This window comes from Megalobrama amblycephala, linkage group LG1, assembly GCF_018812025.1.
Source record: "Megalobrama amblycephala isolate DHTTF-2021 linkage group LG1, ASM1881202v1, whole genome shotgun sequence".
Classification (NCBI taxonomy): Eukaryota; Metazoa; Chordata; class Actinopteri; order Cypriniformes; family Xenocyprididae; genus Megalobrama; species Megalobrama amblycephala.
In genome coordinates this window covers 10,626,413-10,649,775 of record NC_063044.1, presented here as the reverse complement: position 1 = coordinate 10,649,775, position 23,363 = coordinate 10,626,413, and the positions used below count along the sequence as shown (strand labels likewise).

The window sequence follows — 23,363 nt, the reverse complement described above, 5'->3', positions numbered from 1 at the left end:
CTTGGACCCTGTAAGATTCACACTTGTTTACCTGCTTTATTTTCAAAGTGTGGAGTTGTTTTAATGTGAAAAAGCCAGAGACGAGACCACATGCATGACCACATTTTGTTGTTGTCATTCGGCAACCCTGAAGCCTGAACAACTGTAGGTGAACCACCCTTACAACAGACACACATTTATCATGAATTAGAAATTACAGACATTTTATACTCAAAGTTCACTGACAAGCCCAAATTATTTCATAAAAGCTCTAAATCAAAAAGTTTTTACACATTAATTAAATAAATAAAAAAGAATGACTTCATAGCTTCTTTCATTTTGTAACGTCACTCCTCATCCTCTATAGAAGATGTTACTGTGTGTTCGTAAGTTTCCTCCTGAGTGGGAGGAGCTTAACGGGAATAGAAAATGAAAGTTTGAATCTGACCTGCTTGTGTAAGACAATCGCATCTCATCACAGAAGGAAGTCACATCAAATTCATTTCAAAGTTTGAAAGAAACATTTAAACAATGTATTTTATACATGAGCCTAATGAAGAAAAACTTCTCACCAATAAGATATCTTGAAGGAAATGCTTTGAGGAACAGAGAACGTGAGTATGCATGCTACGCATTTATAAACATGAAAGGATGGCTGCCGTACATGCACACTTCCAGTCTCACACTGGAACTTGTTTCTCTAAATATGTTAAATAATATTTTAATGTTTCTGGTCTGCAGGCCTGAGATCAGTCACAGAGATTAAATCTGTAAAAAGGGCCAAGAATGTATAAAAAAATGCATGAAAATGATGATGTAGTATAATCATGGCAAGGCATTAGATCTCACAATAACAGCTATAAACTCAGATTAATGTTTATTATAATATTACCATTCATCATTTACTTTATTTCTATACATAGGGAAAAACAAACCAATCTCTCTCCAGCGATATTTATATCAGAATATTATTAAATATTATCAGCAGTGCATTAAATGCCATAATTTCTCAGACAGTAATTCGAAGAAAGTTAACTTTATTCTTTTATATCAACAGATTTTAATATGCGGGAGTTCACATACTAACCTCACTGATCTGTTTCTGCTCTGTGTTTTGTCTTTAGTATGGATTCAGTGGGAGTGAATGTGATTGAAACGGCAGCTCTTGGAAGACCCTTCCAGCTCGGCATGCTGTATGACTGCAGAAAGGACGAGTTAATACCAGGTACTGCAATTTATTAAAAAAGTGCATAATCCAATAAAAATGCAATATAGGAACTAACAACAAGATATAAAAGACTTAACCAGATGTACAGTACATAGTACTGTATATATTGTCCATGTTTCATGTTTCAATGTTTGTTTTGTACTTGATCACATGGTTTTGTGCCACATGTTCTAGCTTTTTGCTATAGTCTTGGTTCAAGTCATTTACGCTAGTAATGTTTCATTTCTCCTGGCGGTGCTTAAGCACTAGTAGATTATCACAGAGCCAGCTAAATATGTCAAGATAATATACCAACAAAGTAACGTAGTGCTGTAGGCTGACCTCCAAGGGTAATAGCTACACTATCTCAACATTCGGTCTCTTTCGTTTACTCCATTGATTGACTTTTGTTGTTATTGGACTTATTTTATGATCTATCTCCAACACTTTGTGCTTCTCTCTGCAGTGAGTTTTGTATGCTGGTATCCATCATGCACTGTAGCATTGTCACCACTGTTGAGTTTCATATGCTGATCGTTGACATTAAATAGCACTGTAGTCAATAACTTCCTGTTCGCAATATAATTCCATTTTTCAGAATATCTGATTGTCATAATAGTATCACATGGTCAATAGCATAATACTTACCTGAAATAAGTATTAACAAAAACACTTTAATGTTATCAGTGAATCAGGCCATGTCATGATGGTGTAATTATTAACAACCAACATTATATGATCCTGTTATTCGGTCTCAGCTTCTTCTGCTGCAGTATATGTGTTTTTTGAACACACTGTCAAAGCAGACAGAGAAAAAACTAACAAAACAATGTTGGTCAAGAGCCCAATTACAGGCTACACTGATCACCATAATGGTGACATACATGCTTGTTCCTCTTTCCTTCAGTGTGTCATCACTAATGCTCAATCATCACTTATTTTTCTCATTAACTCCAACACTGCTTCAGTGTTACTTTAACACTTTGTAGTGTGGACACATATGTGGCCTCATTTATAAAATGTTGTGTAGAAACTGTCCTATGTTTGATCTAAGATCATTTCTCAAGTGTCTGTACATGCGATTCCGAAAAATGAACGTACACACACAAAAAAATGTGCGTATGCCTCTCTTTCACATGTGAAATCTATAAATCACAAATGATCTTGAAATTGTGCGCAGATGAATAGTTTCAGATCTCCGCCTTGTAAACGCCCCCTACTTAATATCATTAGCATATACAAGAGCACCATTCAACATCCAAATTCTTTACTTGAGAAAGGCAAGCGGCAAGAAAAAGAATAGTGAGGCCAAAATCGGGGTCCTGTTGGAAGTAGAGGTTTGTGTTATACATGCTAATTTAACTTTAACACTGCATTTCTTACTTAGATTTTTTTTGCCTTGTTTCCAGTCCACAAATCTAAAAATTCTCAAACCAAGAAGTATTTTAGTATCTTAGTATTAAAAAAATATATTGTCTTGTTTTCAGAAAAAATAAGTCAAAATTAAGTGAGTTTTTCCTTACAACAAGCAAAATAATCTACCAATGGGCTAAGCAATCTTGTTTTCGATTTGAAAATTCATCTGCTCAGACCCTGACATGGCGGTATAATATTAGAATTATAATAATTATAATAATATTATTATAATAATAATAAATCATTAACACCGCATTTTGCTGGGATTTTGCTGTGTATCATCCAACATTAAGCCATTTTTAAGCCAGAAAGTTAGAGACCCTTAATATTTAAAGGACGTTCAAAGAATGTTGTTTAATGAATGTTTTCTGCAAACATTATGAGAACATTCATCAAATACTAAAGAGAATATGTGGTGAGTTCATGAACATTGTTTTGAAAGTGTTTAATTCTAACACTTGGATAACCTTTACACAAGAAAAAAGTCAGGAACAATAACTATGGAACAGAGTACAAAACTTTGCCACATTCGTAAGATGTTCTTTTAAAAATAGCACACAAAAACATATTAATTTGAAGTTAATTGTCATTCTAATGTTTTAAGGATGTTCCAAGAATGTAGTTCTTAGAATGTTTCCCAACATTATGAGAACATTTAAAAAACCTTCTACAAACAATGTATAAATAACGTTTTTGTTCTAATCTTTTGAGAACATTATTGAAGACCAGATAACATTGGTCTTCAAACATTCTATTAATGTTACTGGAAGAATGTTTGTTAATTACTTTGAGAGAACCTTGCCAGAAAGCCAAAGTTATGAGAACATTTCCTGTTAGCTGGGCTGCCACTCAGGCTCATCATCGCATCACAATGCAGAGCAATGATTCTGCCAGCATCCTACTTCACAGCCTCAGAGTTCAGAGAGACACCATGCTGCTTAGGACACTCAAGTTTTCAACCTCATCAGTGGCAGTTGCTAAGGGGTCCATGTCAGCACCCCCTCACTTCCACTAAAAGTCGAACACTTGGGCCAGTAGTGGATCACTACAAACTGAAGTTCCAGGAGTTCTGACATATTTGGCAACATTTTGGATTCAGGAAAGGCAGCCTCCACATTAAAGGTATATGTTGTGACCATTTCTGCGTATCATGTACCACTTGTACTTGTCTGTTTGCCACCATTTGAGCCTTTGCAAGCAGCTGACAATAAATGGGTATTTTTGAAAAAAGCTCATTTTGTTGGGCATCAATTCTGCTAAGCTTGTTTGTGAGTTACATGCATTGCCTGTTAGTGAGTTATGCATACATTGGTTGCCAGATGATTCTGGCGTTGTGCTTCGACCAAATCAATCTTTGCTTCCTCAGTTTGCAAATCATTCAGTTAATTTGGCTGCTTTTCAGTCTGCATCTCAATCAGATCAGTGGTGGTGTCCAGAAAAGGGCCACTATATCAAAGCAAAGATTATCAAAGATTGTGGAGGCGATCACTATGTTGTTAAAGAAAAACCAAAAGCCTCTGCCAGGAGATATTTCTTGTCATTCCACTAGGACTGTGTTTAAATCTTGGGCTGCTTTAAGAGGAGTTTCTATGGTCTTAGCAGCTGATACTTGAGGTTCTCCCTGTACTTTTGCCTGCTTCTACAAGTTCAACGTTGCCACACCTTATGCAGTCAGTTCAGCAGTTCTTCAGGAGCAACCTTGACTCCAAGTCAGTGGTCAGTGGCATTTTTCATGACAATGTTGGTAGGAGTCAACATTGTCACTCAGAATGAGTACTGAGACTGAATGCTGAGCTATTACCCTCTAGGCTCAGCCAATGTTGCTACATGACTTTGTTGGTCTGTTATCTCGACCGATCTAGCTGGCTCTGTGATAATCCACTAGTGCTTAAGCACCACTTCTGGCAGTCAGGAGGAATGAAACAGAACCATAGTTACTTATGTAAGTGTCATTGGTTTAATCATTTGCTGTGCTGTGCCTCACTATGTTGACTTGTGTCTTTGTTCTAGTCTAGTCATGCCTTGTCTGTGCTGTGTGTCTTGTGTGTTCTAGTGCTCTTCCCAGTCCTGCCCTACCCCACCTGAGGTTCCTTTGCTTGCCGTTTCTCCTGAGATTCTACACAGTAACTGAGCTCTCTGTACACCTGTTGTGATTGGCCTGTCTCCTACCCTCTCTCTGGTTGTCAGGGTGGTCTGTCCCTGTCATTACCTACTGCCCGTTCCTGCCTATGTCACCCAGTCAACACTTCAGACTGTCTTCTCCTTGGAGCTGATTCCCAGAGACATCCTTAGTCTGGCTCTCTCTCATCCCTTTGACCTCTCCCTGCTTGTTGGAGTCAGGGTCAGGACTTGGCGGCCCACTGCTTTTGTCTTAAGTGTCTGTCAAGTCAAGTCACCTTTATTTATATAGCGCTTTTTACAATGCAGATTGTGTCAAAGCAGCTTTACATTGATAACTGGTAAATAATTTTCAGCAGCTCAGCAAGAAAATGGCGTAATGACGCTTAAGTCCAGCTTAAGTAAATTCAGTATTGATTCATTCCATTGTAAAAATCAATAATTAGTTCATTTATCTATATATCAGCGCTGGAGAAAACAGTGATGTCATCATCCAGCTCAGTTCAGTTTGCATACAATGGTGTCAATGCAGGCAGATCAAAAACAATGTTTTTTGTTGAATATCAAGTGTCCTCAACTAAGCAAGCCAAAGGCGACAGTGGCAAGGAACCCAAACTCCATCAGGTGACGTCACATGACAAACAGGTGATAAAAATGGAGAAAAAAAAACCTCTGGAGAAACCAGGCTCAGTCAGGGGGCCAGTTCTCCTCTGTCCAACAGCGAACAGTGCATGATTATGATTTAGGCAGCGTTACAGGTCATAAGTCCGATTGGGATTGCAACAGTCAAAACATTTGGTCCAGTTCCATCTAGTTGAAGATCGTATTTATCAATGAAGTCTGTCAATAAAGTCATTATAATAAATTTGCTAGAAATGACCATGAAAATGTTTGTAGTTTCGAGAAAAGTCAAATACCCCATAAACAGAAGCAGACAAACATTTCCACTTTCATTGTCTAACACTTCATTTACCACCTTCAGAATATCTCTCTACAATTTTTATACAAAATGTTATTTCTAATAAGTTCACTGTTGAAAGTTAAAACACATTTTTCCTATTACAGGGTTCAGACTTTGGAGTAAAGATCAGCTGCAGCAGAATATTTCCACCCATTCCCAAATTAATACAAGATTCAATGTCACAGCTTCAGACTCTATTCAGGACAAATCTAAAATACTAAATATTGACGGTGGTCTCAAACTGAGTCTTTTAGGTGATCTCATCCATGTTAGTGGAGCAGCAAAATATCTCAAAGACACCAAGACGTCTTTCAAACAGCAGAGACTGACGCTACATTATCATTCAACCAGCAGGTTTGAAGAACTGACCATGAATCATTTGCCTTCTGGAAATACTGCTGAGGATGATGATACAGCAACACATGTTGTGACAGCAGTACTGTATGGAGCAGATGCCTGCTTTGTGTTTGATAGGGAGGTTACCTCAGATGAGGACAAAAAAACAGTAAAAGGAGAGGTAAAAGTGGCTCTTGAGAAACTGCAGGGCGTCGTTTCAATAGATGCAAACGCTGATCTAAGTGTGAATCACAATCAGAAAACTGCAGTCCAAAAATTCATTTGTACATTTTATGGTGACTTCCAGCTACCATCTAACCCAACCTCTTTTGAAGATGCATTGAAGGTTTTTGCTGATCTTCCAAAACTGCTGAAAGAAAACCAAGAGCTGGCGGTTCCACTGAGAGTTTGGCTTTATCCTTTGGACAAACTTTACTCAAGACCTTCAAAACTTCATAGAGACATCAGCATGGATCTAACCATGGAGATTGAATCAGTGATTGAGAGTTTAAATACAACAGAGATGAAATGCAGTGACCTTCTGAAAGACTCTCCTGCTCTGACATTTGCTGCATTTCATGATAAAATTCTACAAATGAAGCACAACTGCTATAAATACAAGTTGAGACTCGTGAAGACACTCGGCTCTCTGCTGCCAAACATCCGTGGAGACATGATAAAGGAAACTGCACTGAATGATCTTCTACAAGAACATGATGAATCTCCATTCAGAGGACATGACCTTGCAGAATGGCTAAAAGAGAGAGAAAAAGAGTCTAATATCATTAAATCAGTCCTCAGACAGCTGAAGGATGCTGGTGCACAGGTAGAAGTCAACCTAGATTCCATCTTAATGGATCTGGAAGTTGGATGTATAGTTAGCTACACTTTCACATCACTGGACTTTAACATTTCACATCGGACAGATGTGCTCCTTAAACAAAAGGCATATCTGAGTTCTTCAACAAAAGGAGAAACTAATGAGAAGAGCACTGATTCAAAGCAAATGTCTTGGCTCACTACTGAGATCCAACAGGCCATGAGAAGCAACTTAAATATATTTAAGAACTTGATTGATTCAAAAGACCGTGAACCAGCCAAGTTTATTGTTTCCTCAAAGGAAATGGAGAATAATCCAGGTTCTTGCATTCTCCTGTATGAAAATGGATGTAATGAAGCTGTTTGCTTCACCTCTCCATCCAAACCAGCCTGTCCAATCACTGAAGAGGTCAAAGGTGATGGTGTGATTTTGAAGGTTCCTCCATCATGTCCTGCTACAGTGGAGCTCAGATTACTGTATAAACCAAAGCAGGACACAGACTGGACATCTGAACCTGTGCTGAAGGATCAACACACAGTTACTCTGACTGATCTGAGAGAAGAAACTGAGTATGAGATCAAATGTGCAGCAGTGGGGAAACTCAACTACACCGTAGACAGTGACGTGATCCATCTAAGGGTCATTGAGAAGAAGATCATCATGGCAACAGATTCTGTCATTGAAAATCTGAATTTCACTGAAAACAAGTGCAGTAAACTTTTGCAAGACACCAGGACAAATGCATTTAGTGCATGTCACAAGAAGATTGAAGATATGAGGAGGTACTGCCAAATGTACAGACAAGATTTCGATAAGACAATGAATTCACTGATCCTGTCAGTTAAAGCCTGTGAAGAAGAAACTTGTGCTTTGACCAATCTTCTACAAGCTCACGAGGAGTCTCCATTTAACACACATGATCTTAAGGAGTGGATTAGAGAGAAAGAGAAAGAATTAAACACAGTTGGGGAGTTTCTTCAACAATTACTGGACTTTGGAGCTGAGGTGAATACAAGCTTAGATGCAGTTTTGTCAGATATTAAGGTGGAGAATGTGGTTTGCTACATGTTTAGTTCTCTTGAGCAGCCAGACAAGTTGCTCTCTGAACAAGAAAATTACTTGAAATCTCAAACAACGTGGAAGAATCCAGGAACATCTCCTCATGCATTTACATGGCTCACTGGAAACAACAGGGGAAAAATGAGAAAACATTTAATAATGTTTAAGGAGCTGATGACGTCACACGGCAGTCAATCCACAAAATTTATCGTCTCCTCAAAGGAAATGGGGAATAATCCTGGTTCCTGCATTCTCCTGTATGAGCATGGATGTGATGAAGCTATTTGCTTTACTCCTCCATCACAGCCAGCCTGTCCAATCATTGAAGAGGTCAAAGGTGACACTGTGGTTCTGAAAGTTCCTCCATCATGTCCTGCTACAGTGAAACTTGTATTACTGTATAAACCAAAGCAAGACACAGTCTGGAGATCTGAACCTGTGCTGAAAGATCAACACACAGTTACTCTGACTGATCTGAGAGAAGAAACTGAGTATGAGATCAAATGTGCAGCGGTGGGGAAACTCAACTACATCGTAGACAGTGACGTGATCAGAGTCATCACAAAGGTATGATGATCATCCATCCAATATTTTATAGATAACTTTTCCACTTATTGCAGGTTTCATCATTTAATCAGTTGTTAATTAGAATCATCTGTGTCTTTCAGCAAAGTACAAGGAACCAAAGAGTTAAGGGTGAGTAATATATTTCTGACCTAAAATTTTAGAACTTTTTATCTGTTTGACCAAAAACAAAAAGATGTTAAACTAAATGCTGTAAATATGTGCATTATAGCTTATACTTTCCACTAAAACTGATTTGTCTCAACAAATTGTGCAGAGCAGTTAATTAAGCGTCATTCATACAATGGAATCATTTAGTCCTGCGATGAGTTGTAGGACCATAAGGGGCTTTTGCACCAGAGGAACCTTTTCATAGCTCCTAGAACTATTGGCTGAAGTACCTGTATTTTGATGTGTTCGCAACGCAAGAACTAGGAATGATTTTAGTTCTAGGAACTCCTTTTGGGGAACTAAATTAGCTCTTACTTCAGAGGTGGGTCTAAACCAGCTCTATAGGAACGTGAGTGTACGTTGACTGGTCAAACGCATGTCAATAGGAGATTTCGTCTCTTAGCCCCACTTTTTTGCTCTTTCAGTCACGTAGATTATGCGTTTACATTCCATTCTCTGTTATCACAAAACCCACAGCACACAACAAACAGCTCCGATCACGGCATCCTCCATTTACTGTTTTTTAATGTTTGTAAATGCCGTTTTCAGAAATTAGTTCTCGGGGAACTATCCTAGTGGCTAATTCCTAGAACTAAGTTCCTTGAACTATTCAGTGTGAAAGCCCTTAATGAAGCAGCATCAACATTTTGTATGTTATTTCATCAGGTAGACATCTACATTTTAACAACCTATTCTACAGAGCAACAGGCAGATAATAATAATATAATAATAATAAAATATTGGTTCTGCAAATTGGTTTATGAGACATGTATACAAATAATCTGCGTTGTTTGTAAAAAATCAATATCAGTTGATCCCTAGCCATGAAATCAGATGTACATGTGTAAAAAGGTATAAACAGCTGTCTGTCTTGGCTGAAAAGATCAACCATAAATGTTATTACCAGGTGTAAACAGAGAGGAGAGAGAGGAATTTGAAAAAGAGGAGGAGATGAAGAAGAAGAAGATCTGTGTTGAAACAGAAGATTCAGTTCAGGTGAGAGTTCAGAGAAACCTGGAGAGGACTGATTCATGTTCTTCACTGTTTGTCACTACAATAAAGGGATAATTTACCCAAAAATTAAAATAATACCATTTATTATTCACCCTCATGTCGTTCTACACCAGTAAGACCTTCGATCATCTTCAGAACACAAATTAAGATATTTTTGATTAAATCCAATGGCTCAGTGAGGCCTCTATTGCTAGCAATGTCACCAAACATCTCAAGATCCATAAAGGTACTAAAAACATATTTAAAACAGTTCATGTGACTACAGTGGTTCTACCTGTAACGCCACGCCAGCAGAGGGAGCCCTCGCCCGAGTACTGACTGTGTGCCGCTCCCTCTGCTTCACCTGTCACTTCCTGTTTGTTGGACATTTAAGCATGGCATCCGCCATTGTTACCTCGCGAAGTATTGCCAGCCTGTCTGCCTTACCGAGCGTTATTCCCATTGCCATTGTTTGCCTTCTTGTGTATGATCATTGCCTGTTTTTCCCGTTCTCTGTCTTTTGGATTGCCCTCTGTTCTGTTGCCTGGATTGGACTGCCTATCTGTGTATGTACCCCTGCCTGTTTAACGTTTCTGATTTACTGCCTGCTGTTCTGGATTTGTTTGCTGTAGATATTATTAAAACACTGCACATGGATTCTAACGCCGCCTCAGCGTCCTTACATAATACTTCGCCCCCGAAGAATCCAGCAGATGTTACGAATCTACAGGCCGCGTTTGCTTATCAAAGCGACGTTCTCAAGGAGTTCCGTGATCAGCTGGCTAAAGCACAAGCGGCTAATGACTACCTCACTCAGTATCTACGATCGCTACCACCACCTACGCCCACGAAGGTAAACTTTGCACTTCCAGATAAATTCAACGGTTCTGCTGAGCAATGTAAGGGTTTCATTCGCCAAGTTGAGATATATTTCATGAATCAAGGGAGCTGCTTTGACTCTGATGAGAAAAAGTGCGCTTTCCTCATGTCATTGCTAATGGGCAAAGCGATCGAGTGGGCCGCAGCTGTTTGGGAAACTGACCGTTTGTTCCAAACATCCTATCCATATTTCGTAAAACAACTCAGAGATGTGTTTGAATACCCGGCAGGGGGTAAGGATGTTTCCACTCGTTTGATGCAATTGACTCAAGGCCGCAAATCTGCCGCTGAACACGCTATTGAGTTTAGAACGATTGCTGCTCAGAGTGGTTGGAACGACGTGTCACTCAAGGCCATGTTTCGTCGCAGTTTAAATATGGAGTTACAGGCAGAGCTTGCTTGTAAGGGTGAGGATCATTCCTTTTCTGATTATGTCACATTAGCCATCAAGATCAATAATCTCATGCGTACTCATCGCCCTCGAAACAAGTCAACGGGAGCCATGTATGTCCCTCAAGTTACCAACATTTCCAAAATAAGCCACGCCAATGATCATACTGGTTCTGAGCCCATGCAACTAGGAGTTACACGTCTGTCATCTGAAGAAAGGTCGAGACGATTCCTTCAGAATTTGTGTTTTTACTGTGGTGGTGCAGGCCACCGCAATGCAGGTTGTCCACTCAAGGCCCGGAGAGACTTCAATGACAACAGCCGGGTGAGTGTTGACCACATTCCTATTACCAATGCTAAAAACCTCACTACCATTGTCAAGATAACTACTGAAAAAGACTCATTTGAATTCACAGCGCTGATTGACTCTGGCTCAGCACTGAACATCATTCATCAAGACCTCATTACAACATTCAACATTCCTGTACAACAATGTGATCCTCCTATCAAGGTGAATGCTGTAAACAACAAACCCATTGGAAGCGGCATCACTCAACTAACTCAGCCCATGAAGATGCAAGTAGGTCTATTTCACCAAGAAACCATTACCTTCTATGTCATTGACTCCCCATGCCATGAAATCATCCTCGGATACCCCTGGCTATCTACTCACGACCCAGTCATCTCTTGGCAGATTGGTGAGATCATACAGTGGTCACAATTCTGTTTTTCCAAGTGTCTTGATAACGTCATCTCCAAGCCTTGTCTTACCACCAGCATTGAAAGTCCAGAGTGCGAGCCTGTAACCATACCATCCTGTTATCAAGACCTTCAAGAAGTGTTCAGTAAAACCAAAGCCACTCAACTGCCACCTCATCGTCCTTGGGATTGCGCCATTGATCTCCTACCGAACGCCATGCCACCCAAAAGTAAAGTCTATCCACTGTCACGTCCAGAGAGTCAAGCTATGGAGGCATACATTGAGGAAGCTCTCAGCTCTGGTTTCATCCGTCCATCCACTTCCCCAGCCGCAGCAGGATTTTTCTTCGTGGAAAAGAAGGATGGAGGACTACGCCCATGCATCGATTATCGAGGTTTGAACAATGTCACAGTCAAGTTTCGTTATCCATTACCACTAGTTCCTGCAGCACTTGAACAGCTCAGAGAAGTGAGAATTTACACCAAGTTAGATTTGAGAAGTGCATATAACCTCATTAGAATCAAGGAAGGTGATGAATGGAAGACTGCATTCCTGACCACTAGGGGGCACTATGAATACCAGGTTATGCCGTATGGGCTGGCCAATGCACCTGCTGTATTTCAGTCTTTCATTAACGAAATTTTCAGAGACGTCTTGAACAAATATGTGGTGGCCTACATCGATGATATCTTGATCTATTCCAAGTCTGAAGAGGAACACAAGGGTCATGTCCGAACTGTACTTACCAGGCTATTAGAGAACCAACTGTATGTCAAGGCAGAAAAATGTGAATTCCATGTCCAACGAACATCTTTCCTAGGCTACAACGTCAGCCATCAAGGGGTGGAAATGGATAAATCTAAGATCACGGCAGTCACCGAATGGCCCCAACCTACTTCAGTCAAGGAGCTTCAGCGCTTTCTAGGATTTGCAAATTTCTACCGACGTTTCATACGTAACTACAGCATTAAAGCAGCACCTCTGACTTCCCTACTAAAAGGTAAACCGTCAAAGTTGAAATGGACTGATCATGCTACACAGGCATTCTCTAACCTCAAAAACAGCTTTACCACTGCACCAATCCTGAAACACCCAGATCCCAACTTACCATTCATAGTGGAAGTAGATGCCTCTGACTGCGGAATAGGTGCAGTGCTCTCACAACGCCACGGGCAACCAGGCAAGCTTTTTCCCTGTGCTTACTTTTCTAGAAAACTCACGGACGCTGAGAGTAACTACGATGTTGGAAACAAGGAGCTACTGGCTATGAAGGCAGCCATTGAAGAATGGAGACACTGGTTGGAGGGCTCCACTCACCCCTTCCAGGTAATCACTGATCACAAAAACCTCGAATACATCAAGAGTGCTAAAAGACTAAATCCTCGCCAGGCTCGCTGGTCCTTGTTTTTTACCAGATTTCAATTCACCGTAACCTACCGTCCTGGTAGTAAAAATAGCAAGGCAGATGCTCTTTCCAGGAGACATGACCATCTACTGGCAGACCATCAACCTGAATCCATCCTACCACCGTCTATCATCATAGCACCAGTCACGTGGGACTTGATGGATGAAATTCAAAGGGAACAACGCAACGAACCCACACCCCAGGCTGTCCCGCTAACAAGCAATATGTTCCTTCCAGGCTACGACTACGAGTCATGCAGTGGGTCCATATGTCACTCTGTTCTGGGCATTCAGGTATCTCACGCACACTACATCTCACACAAAATTCATTCTGGTGGCCGTCTATGATTAAAGATGTAGCAACCTACGTCAAGTCATGTTCTGTATGCGCACAGTCAAAAACCCCAAAAGAACTGCCATCTGGCTTACTACAACCCTTACCCATACCTCAGAGACCTTGGTCACACCTATCAGTAGACTTTGTTACCGACCTACCCCCATCTGATGGATTTACCACAATCCTAGTAATTATTGACCGTTTCTCTAAGGCTTGTAGGCTCATTCCTCTAAAAGGTCTCCCCACAGCTATGGACACTGCTCAAGCGATGTTCCACCACGTCTTCAGGATTTACGGTATCCCCGAAGACATTGTTACAGACCGAGGAACCCAGTTCACCTCCCAGGTATGGAAAGCATTCTGTAAGCAATTGGACATTAATGTCAGTTTAACTTCAGGTTACCATCCGGAATCGAACGGGCAAGTGGAGAGGCTGAATCAGGAGATCGGCAGAAACCTCAGGACATACTGTGGACGTGAGCAGCATCGGTGGTCAGAATTCCTACCCTGGGCAGAGTATGCGCAAAACTCATTGAGGCACTCATCCACTGGTCTTACACCGTTCCAATGTGTGCTAGGATACCAACCCCCCATGTTCCCGTGGTCTGGAGAACCATCACTAGTACCTGCAGTCGACGACTGGATTCGCCGTAGTGAGAGAGTGAGACAGCGCTCATGTACGTCTGCAAAGAGCTGTCAGGAATCAGGAGATTCAAGCTAATCGACGACGACGCCCACACCCTCCCTACCAACCTGGACAAAGGGTCTGGCTCTCCACACGGGACCTCAAGTTACGGCTGCCCAGCAGGAAGCTTAGTCCACGGTACGTAGGCCCATTCAAAATCTTAAGACAGATTAATGCGGTCACTTATGAACTCGAGCTTCCTGTTAACTATCACATCTCTCCCTCCTTCCATGTTTCTCTCCTGAAACCGTTCCACCCGGATGCTGACCCCAATGTCGAGAACCGGGAGCCACCTCCACCGCTGGACATTGATGGAACCCCGGCATATGCGGTAAGGGAGTTGTTGGACTCCAGACGGAGACAGGGTCAGCTCCAATACTTGGTGGACTGGGAGGGATACGGACCAGAGGAGAGATCATGGGTAACGGCCCACGACATCCTGGATCCTTCATTGATTGAGGAATTTCATCGAGCCAGACCTGATTGTCCAGCACCACGACCACGGGGAGCGCCAGGAGTCGCTCGTGGGGGGGGGATTCTGTAACGCCACGCCAGCAGAGGCAGCCCTCGCCCGAGTACTGACTGTGTGCCGCTCCCTCTGCTTCACCTGTCACTTCCTGTTTGTTGGACATTTAAGCATGGCATCCGCCATTGTTACCTCGTGAAGTATTGCCAGCCTGTCTGCCTTACCGAGCGTTATTCCCATTTCCATTGTTTGCCTTCTTGTGTATGATCATTGCCTGTTTTTCCCGTTCTCTGTCTTTTGGATTGCCCTCTGTTCTGTTGCCTGGATTGGACTGCCTATCTGTGTATGTACCCCTGCCTATTTAACGTTTCTGATTTACTGCCTGCTGTTCTGGATTTGTTTGCTGTAGATATTATTAAAACACTGCACATGGATTCTAACGCCGCCTCAGCGTCCTTACACTACCTTAATATTATAAAGCAACGAGAATACTTTTTGTGCCCCAAAAACAAAATAACGACTTTTCAATAATATCTAATGTTGGCCGATTTTAAAACACTGCTTCAAATCTTTTGTTTCGAATCAGTGATTCGGAGGGCCAAAGTCACATGATTTCAGCAGTTCGACAGTTTGACATGCGATCCGAACCGCTGATTCGAAACAAAAGATTTGAAGCAGTGTTTTGAAATCGGCCACACTGAGCCATCAGATTTAAACCAAAAATATCTTAATTTGTGTTCTGAATGTCGTATGGGTGTAGAATGACATGAAGGTGAGTAATTAATGACATTATTTTCATTTTGGGGTGAACTAACCCTTTAATCTAGTATAATATCCCATTAGGGGAAACTGATAGTAATATTGTGATGAACTGTGGATACTGATGTTGTTAATTAGTGGACCAGTTGTTAATTAGAATCGCATGTGTCTTTCAGCAAAGTACAAGGAACCAAAGAGTTAAGGGTGAGTAATATATTTCCGACCTAAAATTTTAGAACTTTTTATCTGTTTGACCAAAAACCAAAAGATGTTAAACTAAATGCTGTACATATGTGCATTATAGCTCATACTTTCCACTAAAACTGATTTGTCTCAACAAATTGTGCAGAGCAGTTAATTAAGCATCATTCATACAATGGAATCATTTAGTCCTGCGATGAGCTGTAGGACCATAATAGGGGCTTTTGCACCAGAGGAACCTTTTCATAGCTCCTAGAACTTTTGGCTGAAGTACCTGTATTTTGATGTGTTCGCAACGCAAGAACTAGGAATGATTTATTTCTAGGAACTCCTTTTGGGGAACTAAATTAGCTCCTACTTCAGAGGTGGGTCTAAACCAGCTCTATAGGAACGTGAGTGTACGTTGATTGGTCAAACCCATGTCAATAGGAGATTTAGTCTCTTAGCCCCACTTTTTGCTCTTTCAGTCACGTAGATTATGCGTTTACATTCCATTCTCCATTATCACAAAACCAACGGCACACAACAAACAGCTCCGATCACGGCATCCTCCATTCATCATAATGTTTGTAAATGCCGTGCTTAAAGACACCGCTGTCAGCCGCTTCGCAGTTCCTATTCCCAGTGCGAATGCAACCAGGAACACGGCCCGGGGGAGAAATTAGTTCTCAGGGAACTATCCTAGTGGCTAGATCCTAGAACTAAGTTGCTTGAACTATTCAGTGTGAAAGCCCTTAATGAAGCAGCATCAACATTTTGTATGTTATTTCATCAGGTAGAGCAACAGTCGGAAAATAATAATATAATAATAATAAAATATTGGTTCTGCAAATTGGTTTATGAGACATGTATACAAATAATCTGCATTGTTTGTAAAAAATCAATATCAGTTGATCCCTAGCCATGAAATCATATGTATATGTTTAAAAAAGTATAAACAGCTGTCTGTCTTGGCTGAAAAGATCAACCATAAATGTTATTACCAGGTGTAAACAGAGAGGAGAGAGAGGAATTTGAAAAAGAGGAGGAGGAGATGAAGAAGAAGAAGATCTATGTTGAAACAGAAGATTCAGTTCAGGTGAGAGTTCAGAGAAACCTGGAGAGAGCTGATTCATGTTCTTCACTGTTTGTCACTACAATAAAGGGATAATTTACCCAAAAATTAAAATAATAGCCTATCATTAATTACTCACCCTCATGTCGTTCTACACCAGTAAGACCTTTGATCATCTTCAGAACACAAATTAAGATATTTTTGATTAAATCCAATGGCTCAGTGAGGCCTCTATTGCCAGCAATGTCACCGAACATCTCAAGATCCATAAAGGCACTAAAAACATATTTAAAACAGTTCATGTGACTACAATGGTTCTACCTTAATATTATAAAGCAACGAGAATACTTTTTGTGCCCCAAAAAAAACAAAATAATGACTTTTCAACAATATCTAATGTTGGCCGATTTTAAAACACTGCTTCAAATCTTTTGTTTCGAATCAGTGATTCGGAGGGCCAAAGTCACATGATTTCATCAGTTTGGCAGCAATCCGAACCGCTGATTCGAAACAAAAGATTTGAAGCAGTGTTTTGAAATCAGCCAACACTGAGCCATCAGATTTTATAAAAAATATCTTAATTTGTGTTCTGAAGATGAACGAAGGTCTTACAGGTGTGGAACGACATGAGGGTGAGTAATTAATGACAGAATTTTCATTTTTGGGTGAACTAACCCTTTAATCTAGTATTATATCCCATTAGGGGAAACTGATAGTAATATTCTGATGAACTGCAGTTAAACTGAAAGGGTTTTGATTGAATACTCAGAATATAAGACTGATTATGTGAATGACTTTCCTCATGATCCATATAAACGACTCGAAAATGTAAGAAAGGTCAGAAGAAATGACAGTTTAAGTCAGTAATGCAAACAATGAATAAAATAAATGTATTATCGCTATAAATAATAATAAATCATTGCTTTAACTGATTGTGAATTATTGTCTATTAAACAGGGAGAAAAAAAGGACTTTGGAATAGCAGAAGTCAGAGCAGATCAACACTTACAACAGGAAGACACTGAAAAAATGGAAAATCTGTTTCACAAACTTCATCTTGAAGCCAAGTGTCACAATAAACTGAAAGTCAATGATGTTCTTCAGTTAACTTCACATTCATTCAAATCAAGTGTTTCTTGTTCTGAAGAGATGATTCAGACTTTCATACAAAAACTACTGTTGATGAACTACAGAGCAAGATACATCATTGTTAAAGAGAACAATGAAGAAGATCGCACTCAACAAAAAAACAAGTCATCTGAAGATGAGAGTGATATTTTTCATGAAATACCTTTGTCTAACAAAGGAACAAGCCAATCTGAGCAAATTCACCCGATGGATGTTCAGATGGCTGTGTTTCATTGTGCTGATGGTTTCCTGAAGCAGCTGATGGTCACTAAACTGTCCCAGTGTCAGTACGCTCTGCCTCTGCTTGTTCCTGATCCATTCACACAACAGATTGAGTTTCCTCTCTGGACATTCAGACAAATCAACAAGAGCTGGAAGATCAGAAACACCAACAATGAAATCATCAGTCAAACCCAGCTGATCTACAAGGCAGAAACTCCAATGGTGTTTTTCTTCAGGTTTGGCTCTGTGTCTTCATCCAAGTCTCAGCTGATGAACAGTCTGATCAATGAGAAACACAACACGTTCTTCCACAGGAACTGCCCAGGCAGCAGCAGCACCAGAGTCCTGATGGATGGAGTGGTGGAGATCGCCTGGTTCTGCCCCTCTGGATCATCTTATGATAAATTCACTGACTGTGTTGCGTTCTGTAATCTACACGGTGATGCAGGAGACCATGAGAAACAGCTGCAGATACTCACTGAAATGGCCTCAGTCAATGTTGTTCTTCTACAACAACTGGACAGAAATGACAAAAGTGCTGCAATAATACAAAACATGTACAGGAACAGAAAGCCATTTATTTGTCTTTTTTCTGAGGATGATCCGGCTGTAATTGATACGAAGAAAGGGACATTCAAAATCAGTTTTAAAGACAGAAATCAGTCAGATGTATCTGAAGATCTCAGAGCAGCTATAAATGATTGTCTCTCAGAATCATCTTCCACTTTCAGACTTGAAGATGTGTCCAAACACTCAGACATCAGAGTAGATGAGGAAGATGATGAAGACTGCAGGAGAGGAAGAGAAGCAGCACAGCAGATGATGAGTTTACTGGAGAAGAAAGATCTGACAGAAATCAAAGAATCATTTCTGCCTCATCAGGGGAAACTGTGGCATCAGTGGAGTCAGAAAAACAAAGAACTACATCGACCTAAAGCATATGAGACAGAAATGGACATTAGTAGAAAGAAAACAGAGATGAAGAAAATACGCAAACAGCAGTATGAATCTGACATCAGTGAGTTTATAAAACACTTCATAAAACAAATGAACTCACATGCTGAACATGAGAAATTGTTTTTCATCAAATGGCTTGGAATCCTGCTGGATAAATATATCTCAGCTGACCTATATTCTCTACATCAGAAGTATAATGAAAAATGGTCAGCAGTCTTAAAACTGAAAGAGAATCATGATGAATCTGAACAACTGACAGTTGAAGAAACTGAACTTGAGAGAATATCTGAAGATCTTCAAACTGCAGCCTTTGGTTTGGAGCACATCATGAGGGAGATCGGTCAGATCTATGAATCATGTTCATCTGTGAAGAAGAACAAGAAAGACCTGCAGTTTGACTTCTCTTCTCTCCCGAGTCTTGCAGCAGAGATGATTATCTCTGGATTTCCATTGGAGCTGATGGATGGAGATGCTGCTCATGTTCCTGTGGTCTGGATCTCTGCTGTTCTAGATGAACTCATCCAGAAACTGGGAGACCAGAGAGTCTTTGTGCTGTCAGTTTTAGGGCTTCAGAGCTCTGGGAAATCCACCATGCTGAATGCCATGTTTGGACTCCAGTTTGCCGTCAGTGCTGGCAGGTGCACCAGAGGAGCTTTCATGCAGCTGGTCAGAGTGTCAGATGAGATGAAAACACAGATGAACTTTGACTATATTCTGGTTGTTGATACTGAGGGTCTTCATGCTCTTGAACTTGCTGGAAGATCAACAAGACATCATGACAATGAATTGGCCACATTTTTTGTTGGTCTTGGAAATCTGACATTGATCAACATCTTTGGAGAAAACCCAGCTGAGATGCAAGACATTCTTCAGATTGTTGTTCAGGCCTTCATGAGGATGAAGAAGGTCAAACTGAATCCCAGCTGTGTGTTTGTGCATCAGAACGTCTCAGACGTCACAGATGAAGAGAAAAACATGGAGGGAAGGAAGCGACTGCAGGAGAAACTGGATGAGATGACAAAACTCACTGCTAAAGAGGAGGACTGTGATGCAAAATGTTTCAGTGATGTCATTGAATTTGATGTTCAGAATGATGTGAAATATTTTGCTCAGTTCTGGGAGGGAAACCCACCGATGGCACCACCAAACCCAAACTACTGTGAGAATATTCAAGATCTGAAGGAAACTATTATATCTCATGCCTCAAAGTTACATGGACTGATGCTGATAGACTTAAAAGTTTGTATTAAAGATCTCTGGGAGGCTTTACTGAATAAACGATTCGTCTTCAGCCTCAGGAATTCTCTGGAGATTTCAGCATACAGGAAACTGGAGACCGAATACAGCATGTGGTCCTGGAGGCTTCGCAGTGCCATGATGGAAACTGAGAACAAACTACACAACAAAATAGAAAATGAAGCAATTCATGAGGTTGATGAAGCTGATCTTCAGAGAGAATTGAAGAAGACAAGTGAAGAAGTTGAGAAATCAATGTCTGAATTCTTTGAGAAAGACATATATGCTGATATACTGATTCAGTGGAAAACATCATTTGAAATCAAAATCAATGAGCTTCAGGAAACCATTGTGAGAGAAACAAAAATTAAATTAAATGAGATTCTTCAGCAGCGAGACCTGAAGAAAATTATTGATGCTCAGAGGACACTTCATGAAAACACTCTCTATGAAAAGAGCAAAGAACTTGCCTTAAAACTCAAAGACAAAACAACTGATGAAGAAACACTGAAGAACGTGTTTGATTTGTTTTGGGAACAGAGTGTGGATATGATCATCAGAGACACTCCTGTAATCACAGACACTGACATAATGAGAGATGTGAAAGAGATCCTCCGTGACATGTATGAAAATGCGCCTGTAGGAGAGAGGAAGATGAAGATGAAGGGTATTTTCCGTGTGAATAGTTATGCAGATTATGTACAGTTAAAGAAAACCAGTGGATCTACAGGATCTTTCACAAATGTCTACAGATCAGCTAAAGATATGTTTGGTTACAGTCTCTCTAAAGAGGAGGAAACCCAAATAAGATCATTAGTCACAGATGTTGCTCAGCAGACAGACAAAATGATTCAGTCATTTAACATTTCAAAGATGGGCTACAACATCAGCTACATTCAACAACTCACAGGTTACATCAAGAGGAGAGTAACAGAACATCAGGAAGGATCTGTGAATTATGAGTTTGAGAAAACATTCTTCATGGATTTGGTTTATTCCATCTGTAAGAAGGCAAAAAAGATGATCACTGACCAACACAGACTGTTCAGGAAAGCAAAATTTGTTAAGAAGAAGAGAGAAGAATACTACAGTATTTTCCAGAAATACTGTCATGGAGCTGCATCAGCTGCCATTTTTGGTGGGATCATCTGTCAGAAACTGAAAGAGCCCATTGAGCAGAGTGTCTACAAGAAGACTGCCAGAGATCTGACTGATGAAATCAGATCAAACTGTGAATCACTGAATGGAAACAGATCAAATCTGGAGAAACGCATCCTGAAGACACTGGCAGAAGAGGAAGATTTCGACAAATACATGAACTACATTGATAGTCCCAAAGATCACTTCAAGAGTTTCATCGGAGATGAAGTCAGTCAGTACATCACTGATAAGTTCTTTGTCAATGTTTTACCCAAGATGAAGGAGAACATTAAACTCCTGCAGCAGAAGATCATGAAAGCAGCACATGAATCTACTGAACATGTTCAAGTGAACAGAGGAGATGTTGATTTGTGGTTGAAGAGTTTCACACAGAAGCTCTCAGATGTGCTGATCTTCTCTGAAGAAGACCTCAGTGGAGTGAAACATGATGATGTTGATGATTTCAACCTCCTAGAAGATGTGATAAGAAAAGAACTTCCTGCTGTAATGTCTGACATCAGCAGTAGATTTGACAATAGGACTTTACTAGTAAATCTGGACCATAAGTTCAGACCAGATGAGCTTCTGATTGATCACTTCTGTCAGTGTTGTTGGGTTCAGTGTCCATTCTGTAGAGCCACCTGCACCAACAACATAGAAAACCATGATGGAGATCACAGTGTTCCTTTCCATAGAGTGAGGGGAATTAATGGCACACATTACCGTTCCACAAAGAATCTCTGTGCTGATATTTGTACAAATTTAGTGGCAAGTGATCAGTATTTTTATACACCAGATGTAAGGTTTCCATATAGAAATTACAGAAGAGCAGGAGGAGTTTATGCAGACTGGAGCATCACCTCTGACCTCTCTGAACTGCCCTACTGGAAGTGGTTTGTGTGCAGATTCAAGAAAGATCTGAAAAAATACTACAGTAAAAGATTTAAGGCAAGTGGTAAGATCCCAGATGAATGGAGAAAATACTCGAAAAAGGAAGCTATTAAGAGTTTGGATCAGTATATCTAATGGCGCAGATAAAGAGTAAGACCCTTACATCTCCTTTAAGATTCTCTTCATATCACAGTCAGAAATGAGTTTCTATTACATTCATCAGTGTGACTCTTCAGCTTATCTACACCTTCATCAAATACACTAGAAGAGGATTAAAACCACAATAAGTTCAAAAGGGTTTCCTGTGTAACTGGCAAGAATGCAGTTACCAAAGGTGCACTTTGCTCTCGAGTGTCTGCAAGAAATCTTTTTGACACCAAAAATGTGCCAAATAGGTCTTAAAATATCTTAAACATTTTGCAAATATGGAAGGTACATTCCAGAACCTTCTAATCACGTAGGTACAACCTATGTCTATTTTTTTCCCATGTGTAGCAGAACTTAAGACTTTCTGTATAGACCTTACTTCCTTACCTTACTTATTTTTTACTATACTTCACATTTCATCATTTTGATACAGTATTATATTTAGATGGACTTAGTCATATTTTAAAATTAGTATTTAGATTCATGCATTTAAGTTTATTTGTTACTGAACCTTTTATTTTTACTTAATTCAGTTGTTTTTACATTATTTTATTTTATTCTTTTCAGACTTAATTGTTATTCTCAATTTACTTTAGTTTATTAAAATATGCTTTTTCCTTATATTCCAGTTTGCTTCTGTCATCATTTAAAGGCAGGGTAGGTAAAAAAATGTATAAAAAACTTTTTTTTTCAAAATTTGTTTAAACTTTATTTATATATCAATACATATTTAAAATGTAAGTACTCTGAAAAAGAAAGTATAAAAATCGAGTGTCTGTAGACCTCTCACGACTGTTTTAAAGACAGCTCATTATTTCCATTCACTCCACCCCCTCCCTTCTGGGCTCCTTCCAAAGCCACGCCCCCAAAACGCATGAACGTGCGACTCCGACCACTGAGCTGGAAGACGCATTATTTACCTGAGACGAGCGGAGAGGAAGGAGCACAGTGCATGTAGTGACATCATGTCAGAATCACATGTAATAAAAATAACTTTATAATTATGAAGATAAACAAACAAGATGTATTTTAGTACTCACTATCAAGCTAGCATATTGATATTGGTAAAGTTTAAAATATATATTTTTTGATTCGCTAACGAGCTAGTTATCTATAAGGCAAAGCTAAAAACAGGTTGCATGA

General features: G+C 40.0%; 1 protein-coding gene across 1 annotated transcript; it reads left to right on the top strand.

Moving 5' to 3' along the window:
* Nucleotides 1-169: 169 nt before the first annotated feature.
* Nucleotides 170-22,964, top strand: LOC125262621 (interferon-induced very large GTPase 1-like). The gene is made up of 8 exons (XM_048181451.1): nt 170-593; nt 1,104-1,204; nt 5,786-8,463; nt 8,565-8,592; nt 9,539-9,627; nt 15,421-15,448; nt 16,432-16,523; nt 17,457-22,964. Exons 2-8 carry the CDS (start codon nt 1,105-1,107, stop codon nt 22,206-22,208), a joined length of 7,767 nt encoding a protein of 2,588 aa, XP_048037408.1. The 5' UTR covers nt 170-593; nt 1,104; the 3' UTR covers nt 22,209-22,964.
* The last annotated feature ends 399 nt before the right edge of the window (nt 22,965-23,363 follow it).

Bases quoted from the DNA above. Each gene is read 5' to 3' on its own strand.
- LOC125262621 (XM_048181451.1), top strand. From the start codon at position 1,105: ATGGATTCAGTGGGAGTGAATGTGATTGAAACGGCAGCTCTTGGAAGA. The intron at 1,205-5,785 runs GTACTGCAATTT...TTCCTATTACAG, and splicing joins AAAGGACGAGTTAATACCAG to GGTTCAGACTTTGGAGTAAA. The intron at 9,628-15,420 runs GTGAGAGTTCAG...TGTGTCTTTCAG, and splicing joins AAACAGAAGATTCAGTTCAG to CAAAGTACAAGGAACCAAAG.